The sequence below is a fragment of the Cydia fagiglandana genome, chromosome 18 (assembly GCF_963556715.1).
Source record: "Cydia fagiglandana chromosome 18, ilCydFagi1.1, whole genome shotgun sequence".
NCBI classification, from domain to species: Eukaryota; Metazoa; Arthropoda; class Insecta; order Lepidoptera; family Tortricidae; genus Cydia; species Cydia fagiglandana.
In genome coordinates this window covers 9897971-9913760 of record NC_085949.1, presented here as the reverse complement: position 1 = coordinate 9913760, position 15790 = coordinate 9897971, and the positions used below count along the sequence as shown (strand labels likewise).

Sequence of the window (15790 nt, the reverse complement as noted above, 5' to 3'; positions counted from 1 at the left end):
CATTGTAACATTAAACGTCTTCCACATTTACATACGTTATAATAATAAATATATAATATATATTCCCAGATGTATAAAAAACTTATAAACTAAAATTATACTAATTTAATTAAACATTAAATAAGTCACCTTGGTAAAATTGGTATTGATATACTTACTTTACTCTTTGGTACCTACCTATTGATGTTAACAACATACATGAAACGAGAGAAGGCAATAGAATCCAACCCAATGCTTAATGCAGATGCCTGTAAAGTAACGACAATTATCGCCCATCGGACACTAGGTAGTGATGCGCTGATGTTTTTTAAATGTAAATAACAACGGACTATCGATAAGTTACAGATAAATTTATTTCATAGGAAAAAGACAGTAGAAAGACAAATAAATAACTTATGAACTAAATACATCTATAAATAATACTAAATTAAAACTAACAACCCTAAATATATCTAAAATAAAACAAAGAATATAAAAACTATTCAATTACACAAACGGGTCTACCGCGATATAATTTCATTGTTTTTACCTTTAATTCCGACGTTACAACACGTATATATATATATATATATATATATACAAAACGCGAGAGTTTAAAGTGTTATAATATAAAAACTACTCAAAGATACCTCCCCGCGCTACCCCCGGCGCAAAGGTGCCCATCACACTCGCTGCGTTATCACGTTGCATGGCGATGGACAGCCTTTGCACCAGGAATAACCCGGAGCGCGGGTCAAGGCCCCTTTGTTGCATGCGGCGACCTACTTCCCTAAGGAAGGTTTTTGCCTCCGCACACCAACATCCGGACGTCTCTACGGCTACTGGGACGAACAGGTAGTTGGTGAGGGCTGCGTATTTTTGGTGTTTATGTAGGGCCGCCACCTCAGCGGCGGCGGTACGACAAAGGTGTGAGGGGGCAAAAGTGCTTACACACGTAGCGTCCCATCGATAAGTTAAGTTTATAATATTTATCTTTGAGTTAGAGCAAATATATAATTTTTCCCAAACATGCAATGAAATATTGATGTTATGTTCCTTATAATAGGCTGCGAAGTATGACGTTTCAGGTGCGGCTAGGACAAAAGGTATTTAATGGAATTTCATACAAATCTTGCAGGCCTAGGCCGGCAAAGTCCTCTTTTTTAATTTTCATTTCACAGATATTTGTGACACAGCATCGTGCCATTCATCCACAAAAAAAAAACCAGAGGCAGTTTTGGCTTTATAAAAAAAAAACAAAAAACAATGTTTGCAGTTTTATTTGTATAAAATCAACATGAACTTAATAAATAATACATTATTAACCAAATTTTATAATTTTAAATTATAAATTTAACTACACAAATAAAAACATTTAAAATATTTCATCTAAACGTTAGCGGTAAAAAGGTCTACTCAAACACGCGTAGTTATTTTTTTTTTAATTGTTATGGAGGTAAAGTTGAAAAATTTTCATTCTGTTTTATTGGATTTATGGTGCGTTGTTGATTTTTTTACTTTAATATGAGTTCCGACGAAATAATGAAATAAATATTAATTGTAATCGTAGGTGTTGGAATTAGCAGCGTAAGCAGAATTGATTTTAAATAACTTGCTGCCTCTGCCGCCAAGTCAAAGACGAAGTAGGTATGTATATGGTTGCTTATGGCAATTTTATTATTTGATAAACTAAGAAAAATGGGTTACAGTTTATTAGAAACAGTTTTGTGGCATATTTTAAATGAATGTAACTACAAATTCGTCAACACTGTGGAAATTATACTTATTTACTCCATGCATAAAGCAACGATGTATGTGAAACATGATATCAATATGAAAGACTATGTAAACTTATGTGACGAAAACGACAGTCAGACGGATACAAGGCGAAAAAATCAAAGATACATGAAAATATACGGGTAGTAAAAATACACGACTCGTGTAAAACATACGCGTGATAATGATATAGGTACGTGTTGGTTATATTTTAGGTGTAGTATACTTTTAGTTTTTTCTATAAATAAAACTTGGGTTTCGTGGATTTTTTATTTTATTTATTTCATTGCATGTTTGAGAAAAGCACTATATAGTAGTGTACCCTATGATGGGCGTGGAACCAGTAATGGGACAAAAAACCACAAATCCTGTAAAATAAGTGTCTAAAAGTAGTTTATAAACACTGCCTGTATATTATCATAAATAAGAGTCCTAGAGCTGTTTCAGTTTGAATTTTTATTAAATTTGGTTGTTTTTTAAGAAATTGGCGTCAACCCAAAAGTTGTCGTGTCACTGAAAAAAAATACCACTACGAATTCTTAACAACTTCGCTAAGAGAGGTGAGTTCATTTATTAAATTTTAATTAATTAATACTTGATGAAAACTAAAATGTGTTTTGTTAATTGCATTTACCATGAGATAAGGTATTCAACATACTATGTTGTGAGTCCACAGATGTAAAAAAAATAGTGGTATTTGGCCCAATCCCATTATAGGAGCTGTAAAACTGCATACCTCCTATAATGGGAAATTTACATAATGATGCTTGCCATGCCATCATTTCATGTTTAAACAATACAGAAGTAAAATGTAGTTACGAAATATGTCAACCAGGAGGTATGCTCGGACTTCGGATAAATTAATATCGTTTTTTAGTGTGGGTCAAATCTTGGTAGCCGAGTTTGAGCCACTTTCCCGTTTTCCGATTGAGTTGAAATTTTGTATTCGTAATTAAATATGCAAATCGGATGATAATGCAATATTATGATAACATGGACCAGATCTGATGACCTATTTCAATATTTTATACTGATAGAGCAGTGTCCATTACTGGGGGGCCCATTACTGGAGCTTTGGTGTCCATGACTGGAGAAAAATAGCATAGTTTTAATTTGTTAAGTATGTGGAAACTCATTGCAGTATCTTTGATACAACACGCCTGAAACATGAAAGACGGGTAGGACTTTCATCTTTCAATACGCTAAGCGGTAGACCATTCACATGTATTAGGGAAATATCACAAATACTCCAAATTCCCTCTTAAATGTCCCATGACTGGTGCTGTTACTATACATACCTCGGCGGGAAATGGGGTTGCCCGCGCTCAGACCTATCCGGCCTCGCTTCGCTCGGCCGTCTATATGTCTTCGGCCGGCAACCCCTTTTGTCCCGGCCTCTGTAGTAATGTACTATTCAAACAATAGGTACCTAGTGGTCAATTTTGCCGGTCCTCTCGAGGTTAACTAAAACAGTTACTTAGTAGGCAACAGTTGCATTAGCAGCACCTTCGAACATACAAAATACCTAATACGATTAGTTAATTTCGCATGTGTTACTAATTGTTTGAGCTCGTTAATTTAACGACCATAATATGTGCGGTATGCCAACCGCACGACAGTGATAATAGCTATCGATATTATCGACAATTTCATATGTGTATCAGCAGCAGAGAACAAGCAAATATCGCCATTAGGGCTCCACTGTACTGTTACCGTTATCTGTTATTAGTATTCTTGTTTACGCCGGACACTGGAGTCATGCAGACGTTCCTTATTTTGATTATCCTTTGTTTAGGCAGTGTGGTCTGTATTAATGTGATAGATTTGTCTTCCTCCAATTCGGATGTAACATGGACATTTGAAAGTAAAAATGGGTGTGAGTATATTTCACATTGAAACTTTGGCTTATTTACCAGTTTATGTTTTAATACCTACAGGAAATAATGCTATAGCAGGAAGTACATATATTACTGGGACGGATTGAACTATTTAATAAAAATGCTAAACTTTAAGTATGTCACAGCTTTTCCCTTTATATCAACAACAATCTCAAATAAAAGTATCCCATTCGTAAGAGCTGTTGCTATTATCGACATCCTATCTATCCTGCTTTCCACCTAAACTAATAGAAACGTACGCAGTGTAACGCTCTTCTGACACTCTTGATTTAACATAATAACTTTCAGAGATTGCGCGAGTACAGTTTTACACCCACAGCTTGGACGATATATTGACTTGTAGGTATTAGTTTTGACCGTTGTATTTTACAGCAATAACAGGCCGGGGTTCGGTGCCCGGCGGCATCTACTCGGACCTGCAGAAGGCGGGAGTAATTGGAGACATCCTCTCGGGCTTCAACGATGTGGCCTCGAGATGGGTTGCTTACGATTCCTGGACTTACATCGGACGAGTCACAAGTAACTAATCGTTTTAATTTGGTTAATTGTACAACGTATGAATGTACCTATCGTTTCAGTCTACAGTTGACCTTTGCATCGATACTATTCTCACATCTACTTTCATTATTATTTCTTTCGTATTTACTTAAATATAAACCATGTTAAAAATACTATACCATTACTTTTTCAATTTACACAACAACAAGACACAGTAAGAAAAGTATTTAAATATCAAGTTCTGTCAGAAACAGACAATTTTTTGTCACGGACCTACTATTTTACGCCTAATACCTACTTAAAACAAAGTCCGCGTCTGTATGTTCGCGATAAAATCAAAAACTTCTGAACGGATTTTCATGCGGTTTTCACCTATTGATAAAGTGATAGGGAGGCTTGGGTGTATAATTTGCAGTGGCGGCGCGTCAATAACAGCCGATTCCCACCGGCTTGGCTGTTTTTGGACGTTTGAGCAGAGATGTAAAAGAAATAATGTAAGCCGAATTAACCCCGGCTTGCCTACGGATATGTTTGACGCGCCGCCACTGACAATTTGTTAAGGTTTACCCGTAGAAGCCTCTAGTACTACCAATGCTAGCATAGGTATAATATTCGCGTTATATATATGTTCGGGAGAGCGCTGGTGGCCTAGCGGAGAGCTCTGGTGGCCTAGCGGTGAGAGCGTGCGACTTGCAATCTGGAGGTCGCGGGTTCAAACCCCGGCTCGTACCAATGAGTTTTTGGGAACTTATGGACGAAATATCATTTGATATTTACCAGTCGCTTTTCGGTGAAGGAAAACATCGTGAGGAAACCGGACTAATCTCAATAAGGCCTAGTCTCCCCTCTGGGTTGGAAGGTCAGATGGCAGTCGCTTTCATAAAAACTAGTGTCTACGTCAAATCATGGGATTAGTTGTCAAGCGGACCCCAGGCTCTCATGAGCCGTGGCGAAATGCCGGGATAACTCGAGGAAGAAGACATATGTTCGGGCGAAGGCCAGTAACGTTTATTTGTTTTATATTTTAGTAAAGCAGATCCCAGACACGGATGTTGCTCACTTGGTTCTTGAAGGCGTTGATACGGTGGCATTCGTCGAAGTGAATGGGAGTCCTGTCGGTAGCACGAACAATATGTTCGTGCGTTACGTCTTTGACATCAAGTCACAGTTGAAGGCAAGTAAGCCGTTTTAACAACATAAATATTTCTTGAGGGTTAAAAGTAAAACAAATACGAGTAACATAACTTTTTCTATAGATGGAAAAACCCATCAAAGCTCTTACGAGGATGCTTTAATATAGCATACCAATGTTGCACTGAGAGCATATGATGACGTGACAAAGGCGGACTAAAACGTAATTCATTCTTCGTCATCTTTGTCTAGAGTCGTGACACTTATAGTGTCGATCACACTTGCTCTTCCATACATATACTGCTCTCTATGAGCTGGCCAATATTCTCCGACAGAAAATAGGTTGACAATAAAATGACTAAGTATTTCTAAAGCACTCTAAATGATTACTGGGAAATAGTCGTTCTACTCTCTCAAAATGTTCAAAACACTTTCTTCATTGCAGACAGGAGATAATGAGATCAGAATAACTTTCGTATCGCCAGTAGAAGCGGCGCAATTACGCTCCGAGAAGCACTTCGCAGCACCTGAGTGTCTCCCGGATATCTATAATGGCGAATGCCACGCCAACCAACTGCGGAAGATGCAGGCGTCTTTTGCGTGGGATTGGGGCCCAGCCTTTCCATCAGTGGGATTATGGTAGTACATATCTATTCTATTTATTTATCGTCTCAGGTTAGGTATTTTTATAATATGAATATAAAAATAAAATATAAAAACACTTACAAAACAATAAAAATACATATAAACACATTATAAAAAACCTAACCTAGGGTGCCGCCAGCAGCGGGGCAAGGCCCAAGCTACCGGTGGTCAGGGCTGCAGAGAGAGGAACCGACGTAACTATCCGCGCCGTGTCCAAGATCACCGCCTTCTGCATCTGTCCCTTGATCCAACCACCTAGCGAGAGTCTCTCGAGATGTTGGTCGAGACTCTTCGCTATTCGACACGGTGATGGTAGGTTCAAGAGCCTGAAACAGAGGCAGTATTCTCGAACGATAGGCGGACAGCTGTGTTCCCCCCTCTGTAGCCCCATAATAGGCGCGCATGACATTCTCGTTCATGTCTCGAGTCCATCTCATGCGTCGCACTATACCACCGGTAGCGGGAGCCGTGGGCGGGGCAGGATGTCCCGCAGGCCCCAAGCGTGCCGGCAGCGGTGGCCGCCCTCGTCGCGCAGGTGGTCGTGGCGGCGGCGGCGACGGCCCGCTCTCGTCACTGGAACCGTCTGTGTCAGGCGCCGTTGCGAAGTTGTACATATCTTATTATTATTAAATCTAATTACAGTGATTGGTCAAAACTGACCAAAACTTAAGATTGATTGTTCCTGTATGCTTTCTAGGAAACCAGCATATATTGAATTTTACAACTCCGCAATTATTCGATCAATGACATCGCATGCGGAGGAAGTTGGCGCGCATTGGGACCTAAAGATAGTGGCCCATTTGGAGTCCAGTCGTAAGAGGAAACAGATTGGCGGACGAATCAGGGCTTCGATAAAAGTAAATGGAGGACAAACGCTGACAGTGGATAGAGCTTTTGAATCAACGACAAGAGACGATGGGACCAGTGAAGCTGAACTTAATATGACTATTAGTGAGGTTAATAATATTTTTAGTACCTAATCCCTGGGTGATATAACAAGAAAGCGCGAAGATAAAATAAGAAGAATTTATTTTCGGCAGTTTTATCAAAGTTATCAACCAAATCTTGACACATACAAGAACCATTGATTGTGCTGTTTACGAAATAACATTGCAGTAATCTACCTATCTTTTTTCATAAGCTACAGGTTTTTTATTAATAGAATCTTGTATGGAATTAGATAAGGTTGTGATGAAATAATGACATAATCTTCTGTTTTTGTTTTAGAACGTTATAAGTCTCTGGTGGCCTAATGGGTTCGGAGACCAGCCGTTATATGATTTGCATTTGAGGTTTACTTCAGATGATTTTAAAGAAACTTATGAAATACACAAACAAATCGGCTTTCGCACTTTGGAAGTTGTAGAGGAAGACACTTCTCTATTACCTTGTAAGTTCAGTGCCTACTTATATGGAAGTTTGACCAATTATTTTCTGTCAACTGTATTATTCAAGTATTTATTAGGGTTCCGTACCCAAAGGGTAAAACGGGACCCTATTACTAAGACTTCGCTGTCCGTCCGTCCGTCCGTCCGTCTGTCACCAGGCTGTATCTCACGAACCGTGATAGCTAGACAGTTGAAATTTTCACAGATGATGTATTTCTGTTGCCGCTATAACAACAAATACTAAAAACAGAATAAAATTAAGATTTAAATGGGGCTCCCATACAACAAACGTGATTTTTGACCAAAGTTAAGCAACGTCGGGAGTGGTCAGTACTTGGATGGGTGACCGTTTTATTTTTGCTTTTTTTTGTCTTTTTTTTGCATTATGGTACGGAACCCTTCGTGCGCGAGTCCGACTCGCACTTGCCCGGTTTTTCTGATTTCCAGGTAATGATACAGCGGGGCCAGGTCTTTCCTTTTATTTCAAAGTTAATGGTTATCCCATTTTCATGAAAGGCTCAAACTGGATACCTGCAAATATCCTACCAGAACTTGGGAGTGATAAAAAAACAGGTAATTTTTGCATTTCAGCCCGTCGTTCGCTTTTATAAAGCCCCAATTGGGTAATTAAAATTAGGTTCGAAATTAGAAAAAAAAACTTTCAACGTCTATTCTAATCTTCTGTCAATCGAATCGAAACAATAGGATAGGCTATAAGTAGTTAAGTACCATAGATAAACAAAGTAATGATGCTTAAACGTAAAATAGTGGAAATAATTGTAGCCACTACTTTGGCAGCTATATCCTCAAATATAAATTAGGTACGCGACATGGCTTAGTAACAAGTTTATATCAATCTACAGTGGATGAGCTCCTGCTATCTGCCCGCGAGGCGCACATGGCCATGCTGCGAGTCTGGGGCGGCGGGGTGTACGAGTCAGATTACTTCTATCAGCGTTGCGACCAGCTCGGTATACTCATCTGGCAAGACTTCCTATTTGCTTGCTCGATGTATCCAGCCGATGAGGAGTTCCTTGAGTAAGTTCCAAGTTTTTAGGGTATTCATTCATTTGTGACACTCGGTACTCGACTGTAGAAAAGTACTAGATGCTTCTTGAAATGTTGTGTGTTTTTAGTTATTACAATAGGTACTCATATTAGTACGTGGATACCTACTACATAAATGTATCAAACTCACAAATTGCCTGACGGCTAAAATCACACGAAGAATGGAGAAAAACACTAGCCCGGCCTGTTCTTGGCTTTGATTTTGTATTGATTTTAATTTCAGAACCGTTAAGGTGGAAATTGAACAAAATGTGATCAATCTCCAGCACCATCCGTCAATCGCAATCTGGGCTGGCAATAACGAAAACGAAGCTGCTTTGCGGGGCAATTGGTATTTCACTAACCCTCAGTTCATGAAATACAAGAAAGAATATGTAAAACTTTACGTAGACACCATTAAGCCCATCGTGGAAGGTTTGGATCCCGGTCGTCGCTACGTAGCCTCCAGTCCGTCGAATGGAAAGGAATCGGAGGAAGAAGGTTACATATCAGAGCACCCTTATGATCCACATTATGGAGACACACATTATTACAATTATCTTTTAGACAATTGGAATCAAAATATTTATCCCAAGACGAGGTTTGCGTCTGAGTATGGATTTCAGTCTCTGCCGTCTCTCGCAACGATGAGAACTGCGACGAATAACGACTCTGACTTTCAAGTGGATAGCCCATATTCTGTTCACAGGCAGCATAGTCCGGGTGGATACGGTTTTATTCAAGACCAAATGAATCGTTATTTCCGATTGGATAAAAGTGATACGAAATATTTTGAAAAATTTGTGTACTATAGTCAAGTAAGTTCACAGTTTTGATCCACATAGAGCTATAGGGTGATTGATACTCTTATATCCATTGTTGCCTTTATCATTATTTATTATGCCGGGATAACAACGCGAGGACAATTTAAATATTCAGGTTGAAAGGGCCGATCGTTTGAGGGGGGCAGACGTTAACACTTAAGATGTATTAACCCCACATCCACACTATATTTTTAGATATCACAAGCAATGGCGATGAAAGCGGAAACGGAATTCTATCGACAGAGCCAAGCCGATTGGTCCACCATGGGCGCGTTGTACTGGCAACTGAACGATGTCTGGCAGGCACCTTCTTGGTCTGGCATTGGTTTGTGGTTGATTTAAAAACATTGACGATATATTGATATTATTAATTGTACATAATTGTTGTGTATTGTGTTGTGACATATAATGTCTTTAAAACATATTTGATGAAAAGGAGAGACAAAAGTTAAAAAGACCCTTAAAGTGACCTAGCCAAGTTTTACGTGAAGTACCTATGGCGCGGCCGTACATTGTCACTACCAAGAGTACCAAGTTGGTGCTAAGTGCGTGGTCGAAGTCTAAGTAAACAACGAAAATAAAATTGGAAATATTACACCTAATACAAAAGTCGTAACTCCCGAGTATTGCAAGAAACCCAGAAAATATTTAAAATTTCAATTTCAATTTTCAATTTTCAATTTCTTTATTCATAACGTAAGTTACATGTCAGTTTTATTATACATATTTACATCTTATGTCTATTTTATATTAACAATAATAAGTATCTAATTTCAATAATCACATATAACATTGTTGGTATTCATAAATTTATCAAATGAGTAAAACAAACGCCTTATCTATTAAATATTCCTTTAGTTTTCTAATAAACATATTGTCCGATAATTCTGCTGACTTTAAATTATTTGGCAAACGATTATAAATTCTAGGACCTATGTACCACACACATTGTTCGGACTTTTTTAGTCTGTGCCGGTTAGGGAGGAGATTATTTCCATTTCGGAAGTTTGGACCACGCATTCTAAATTCATTAAGAGTCTTTCGAACTACCTTTGCCACTTCAAATATGTACAAACCTGGGACAGTCATGATCCTTAACTTCTGAAATAAGCTACGGGCAGGTGTGTCCCAGGGTACCCCAGCCATGATCCTAATTACCCTTTTTTGCATTATAAACACCCTTTGTCTGTCCGCTGCTAGTCCCCACATATCAATTCCGTACGTTACAATTGACTGAAAGTAAGCAAAGTATGCATTTCTGACACATTGCTCATCAAGCATTTTTGTCAGTCTCGAAATTGCAAAACATGCCTTGCCTAACCTCTTACAAAGCTCGTCTATGTGGGTATCCCACTTTAATCCAGAGTCTAAGGTGAAGCCTAGATATTTTGCTTTGTTTACTAAAGGTACTTCGATATTGTCCAGCACGATATTCAATGTTTGGGGTGGCAAACCCCTAAGGTTAATCTGGATTACATTGGTTTTTTCCAAGTTAAGCTTCATACCATTGATAGTGAACCAGTTCCTTACATCCCGCAGCAGGTAATTTACTTTAGATTGCAGTTCTGTGAAACTAGTGCCCCATACAACAAAAGCACTATCATCCGCGTATGCGATCAGTTGACCATGCGACGTACACGCTGACAAGTCATTAACTAATGTAATAAATAAATAATTACCTATTACTGAACCTTGAGGAACAGATACGGAATCAAGCGATTGATAGTTGGATCTTCCCTTATAGCCATTAACATCTACTTCACATAATTGTTGCCTATTCTTTAGAAAGGCTTCGAATACTTTCAGGAAAGTTCCCCGGATACCGTAATGGTCTAACTTCTTAATAATAAGCTTGTGGTCTACGAGGTCGAATGCTTTCGACAGATCGCATAGCACTAATGCAACTTTGCATCCCAATTCTTGTTTCCCAGCGATAGTTTTCAAGAGTTGTCTGGTAGCATCTACTGTGGATTTCTGAGACTGATAAGCATATTGTTCCTTTGCCAAGATACCCTTACTTGTCATATGATTAATTAGCCTATTTGCAAGACCCAGTTCAAAAATCTTAGACAACGCTGGTATTATCGATATAGGTCGATAGTTCTTTAGTTCTGTTTTTAATCCTTTTCCCTTATATATAGGTACAACTTTAATCTTTTTCAAAACTTCAGGATAAGACCCATTTTTTAGACACAAATTCATACTGTAACATAAAATATCTATAAATGATGCAGGAAGCTCACGCAAGATCCTTGTAGGAACTTCATAAACATCTTTTGTGGGTTTTGGCTTAATAAGCTTTATGAGTCGATAAATCTCTGCAATGGACAGTGGCTCTAATATTGCACATTCAACTGCCATGGGACTATATGATTCGAGAAGTTGTAATGCCAGCCGCATATCTGGTTGACTCTGGGTGTCCCTCACAGAGTTGATAAAGAATTTATTTATTTCATTTGCCAACTTGTCAGGTTCGGAGGACTCAAGTGATATTGATTTGCTACTTGTTGCACTAGTTTCCAACTGTATTACCCTCCAAACAACCTTTGCCTTGTTGCTGGCATTGCGTATTTCGTTTCTGAAGTAATCACTACGCTTGTATATCATTAATTTTTTATAAAGCTCTTCAAATTGATCTTTGAAGTTATGGAGTGATACGTTATCGGGAAATACGTTGCACAGATCTTTAATGTCATCTAATAAATACTTTTTTGCGATTATATCACCTGGGCCCAGTTTTATAAAGTTACAAGTTACAAGTTTACAGGCGTTTACTGGCAACACTTGCTCCGTTTTTTACAATTTGCGTTTTATAAAAGTACTGTGTTACAATTTTACAGGTTACAGGTACAAGTGCCTGTAGCTCAACCATAGACGAAAATACGGGAGTTTTATAGTTTTAAACTCATAATCGAACAGGCGTTTTATAAAAAAATTGTAAATTACAAGTGTAGATTGGTACACTTGTAACAAAAACTTACATACGTCTTGAGTCCTGTAACAGCACAACAGCAGTTACTTGTAGACTCGTTTTCTGAGAGATTTTAAACTTTACTCTTTATTGTTAAGCACCAACGCCAACGATTGTGCCAGGGCATGCATACTTTTCCATGCACTGACCTTATCAGTTTTTGTTAATGTATCTGAAATATATAGTAAATAGGAAATAAAGTGACAATATGTTTGATATTGATTTTATTGACGATTCGTTTTATTTTATCTACTATACTAGGAAATGGAAAGGGATTATTGCCGATATTTGTCGTTGATTTATTAGCATTCGTCTCTTTATAATAAGTATAGTGCATTCACATTATGGTAAAGTGTACTACTATTCATAATTTTATTTTCGATACACACCGTATTTATCTTTGAGCCGCTACCGAAACGATACATTTTGATGTAAGAATGTGAAAGAGTACCTACTTATTTACATGTTATTTACTTATTACGTAAATATTTCATTAAATCTAACTTAATCTGAATCTGAAAACGGCCCAAAAAGTATATCCTTGGCATGGAACGCCGCTCTCAACCACTCGATTTTTCCTTCATTTCTGGCCATTTTTCCAGTAATTAATATTTTACAGCAAACAAAAACACATAATTTAGTAGAGAACCGAGTATCTATGACACACGTTTTTTTTAAAATAGTGATGTCCTTCACACCTGTAGATTTCACATGTAATCGAGATTGACCGTGGTTCTTTACAACTGTAATTATTTATGTGTATTTATAAAACACCTGTAGCCGTTCACAGTGCATTACAGGTGCCTGTAGCCTGTACTCTTGTAACCTGTAACTTGTAACTTTATAAAACTGGGCCCAGGTCGTCATTTATTATATTTAATAAGATTGATAATTTCTCAAAGAATACGAGCCCCGATGCATATGTTTTCGTCAGGTGACCCCATTTTTTGAGGTTCTCGCGTTTGTTCATAAATAATGTTTTTGTTTAAAAATTACTAATATTTAATGTTTATACTAATGTAATTTAATTTTATATGGTAATACTCTGCAATAACTAAATCCAAATACAAGAAATACCGTTTATACTGAAAGAAAAAAAATAATGATTTTTTTTTTTTGACGGGTAGGTTTACAACATATGTGAAAAGGGCTATTACCAGGGAAAGCAACAGGGCTCTACCAATGTACTGAAAATTTTGTTTCGAGCCCATGCATGCAGCAGTGCTGTAGGAGAGGACAATATGATTTGGACAACGTTTTTGAAAACTCCTTTTTTTCAGCAATAAAAGTCTCATGCAATTTTATTATACAATCAAAATAAACTACATTAAACATTGCTATTATGGTTCCCATTACTGGGTCATTATATGTTCATGTGTAAAAATTATTAAAATAAACAAAATTGTTGCGCGGAACTAGACGAAATCATTTGCATCGGGGCTCGTATATTTATATCCCCAGACGGGGGTCTATATATGCAAATTATACTTAGTTTATAATAATTTATCTCAATTGCAGAAATCTCAATCACCATTTCTACCGATAAATCTACTAAAACATTCAATTCAGTTGCCTCTACACTTTTATGAATATAAATACAAGCCCCCCCGTGAATGTTATTTTTTCGGCAATATGACGAAGATAGTTCATAATTCATGATATTTATAGTTTTTAGCTCCTTCGCCTCTTTCCAATGTTCAGTTAGGCATATTACATTTGTTCTATCCAAACATTGCAACATAGCTTCCAGTTGGTAGACTTTATTACTTAGGCATCTAATATTTTGATGATAAACTTTAAACACAGTATATGATTTAGACGCTACATCATGTTTCGGCTTAACTAGGTTGGCTGGTTCTTTGGATTCGTGATAGTTACATCTTCCGCTAAAACTTTCCGCGTTATAAAACAGTTCATTGACATTTTTTAGTGCACTATTAATACATTGAGCCAGAATACGTTTTCCCCTCCCATTGAGTTGATTACCACTGCTCTTATAATCTTGATATTGCAATTGCATGTTACAATTCGGTACCCATAGGTTTGCTGTTTTATTCAGCTTTTTATTGAGGGCATGGTTAAATTTTTTTACAAACTCGTTATAATCACTTGAGTATTCATTTACGCTATACGGAATATCACAGATGATAATATTAGTATGTGATGCTAATTGAACAGCTTTATTTAAAAGTGCGATAGATTTATATATAGGCGACACATTGTAGTCATTTGAACCACATAATATTATAACACAATCCGATTTTTTAAAATTTGCTATTTTTTCTTCGAAGTTGAAGAGGACTCCTAAATCCTATATCAATCTTTAGTGTCTACTCCTATTAATGTTAATCACCGTATCCTACACGTGCTTTTCTTAACGTGTCTTTTTACTTTCAGAGTACGGTGGCAAATGGAAGATGCTCCATTATTTTGCAAAATCCTTCTTCGCCCCAGTCTTAGTGTCCCCTAGACTGCTACTAACGCACGATGTGGATATTTACCTGTTAAATGACCGACTTGTGCCCATAACCGGTGGAATCATAACCGTAGATTTCTTCAACTGGACCAGCACAACACCAATGCGATCAATACTAATCGCCGCCAACGCAGAACCGTTATCATCAATAAAAGCCCCTATTAGTATAGCGTTATGGAAAGAAGAAATGAATGAAGTGTTTTTAAGGTTCTCTTTAGTTGCGGATGGCGTTAGTTCTACACCATACAACTATGTTTTCCCAACTCCGTTCAAGACCGTCAAAGGATTGAAAAAACCAAATATTCAGGTGGGTGGTCAATATCTATTACCTACAGTCATCAGCAGAAGTCGCTAAGCGCTTCGTATGATCAAAATAAACTGCTAAAACATACTTAACTTTAACGTTAAGATAATAAGAGCGTTTGAAAGTAATTTTGTACACGTCATCCGCTCATGGAAAATCATAAGGCTTTCCAGGCCGCTCCAATCTACAAAGTTTTCCCAATAAACCTAAATATATTCTAGCTTTGATGATTCATTTGAAGAAAAGTCACATTTCCAGAAACTACAATGTAATTTGAACCTTAAATCGAATAGCTAAAGATGAAATTCCATTGGCGCGTATGTGGTCCATAAATCGTACGTAGGTACTATGCTTGAAAAAGGGATAATTAGCACGTTTATTACTTGACTATGATCTCCGATGGAATTCCAGTTGAATTAATTTTAAAATTGTTACAGATTAATGTTTTAAGCAACATCAAATCTACTACGGACGGATTTCGGTACACCGTGGAAATAACCACAGAAACAGTAGTTTTATTTCTGTGGTTGGAGACGCAGGAGCCTGGCCGGTTCGAAGATAATGGACTCATCGTGACAGACCCGCGCGTCACGGTCAACTATGTGAGCAATAAGCAAATATCACCGCAAGACTTGGAGAAATCCATACACTATCATTATTATATGCAGGAATAATAATGTTTAAAATGTGCAGTTTTATGAAATTGCCCATACTTACGAGTATTTATTTATTATTGTGCTTTAAAACTTACATTTAAAGCACTCAATTACAGTAGGCATAATCAGATATGAACACTTTAAAAATCTTTCTGCAGAATAATTTTCAATTCATAAAGCCTAAGACTAACTTTAAG

At 37.4% G+C, this 15790-nt stretch overlaps 1 protein-coding gene across 1 annotated transcript; it reads left to right on the top strand.

Annotated features, from left to right (window-relative positions):
- The first annotated feature begins 3495 nt into the window (after positions 1 to 3495).
- Positions 3496 to 15764, top strand: LOC134673196 (beta-mannosidase). The gene is made up of 12 exons (XM_063531147.1): positions 3496 to 3631; positions 4026 to 4172; positions 5180 to 5329; positions 5732 to 5921; positions 6625 to 6883; positions 7155 to 7317; positions 7763 to 7888; positions 8179 to 8353; positions 8607 to 9180; positions 9382 to 9511; positions 14555 to 14940; positions 15375 to 15764. The coding sequence occupies exons 1-12, from the start codon at positions 3514 to 3516 to the stop codon at positions 15609 to 15611; spliced, it is 2655 nt and encodes an 884-aa protein (XP_063387217.1). The 5' UTR covers positions 3496 to 3513; the 3' UTR covers positions 15612 to 15764.
- Positions 15765 to 15790: the final 26 nt, after the last annotated feature.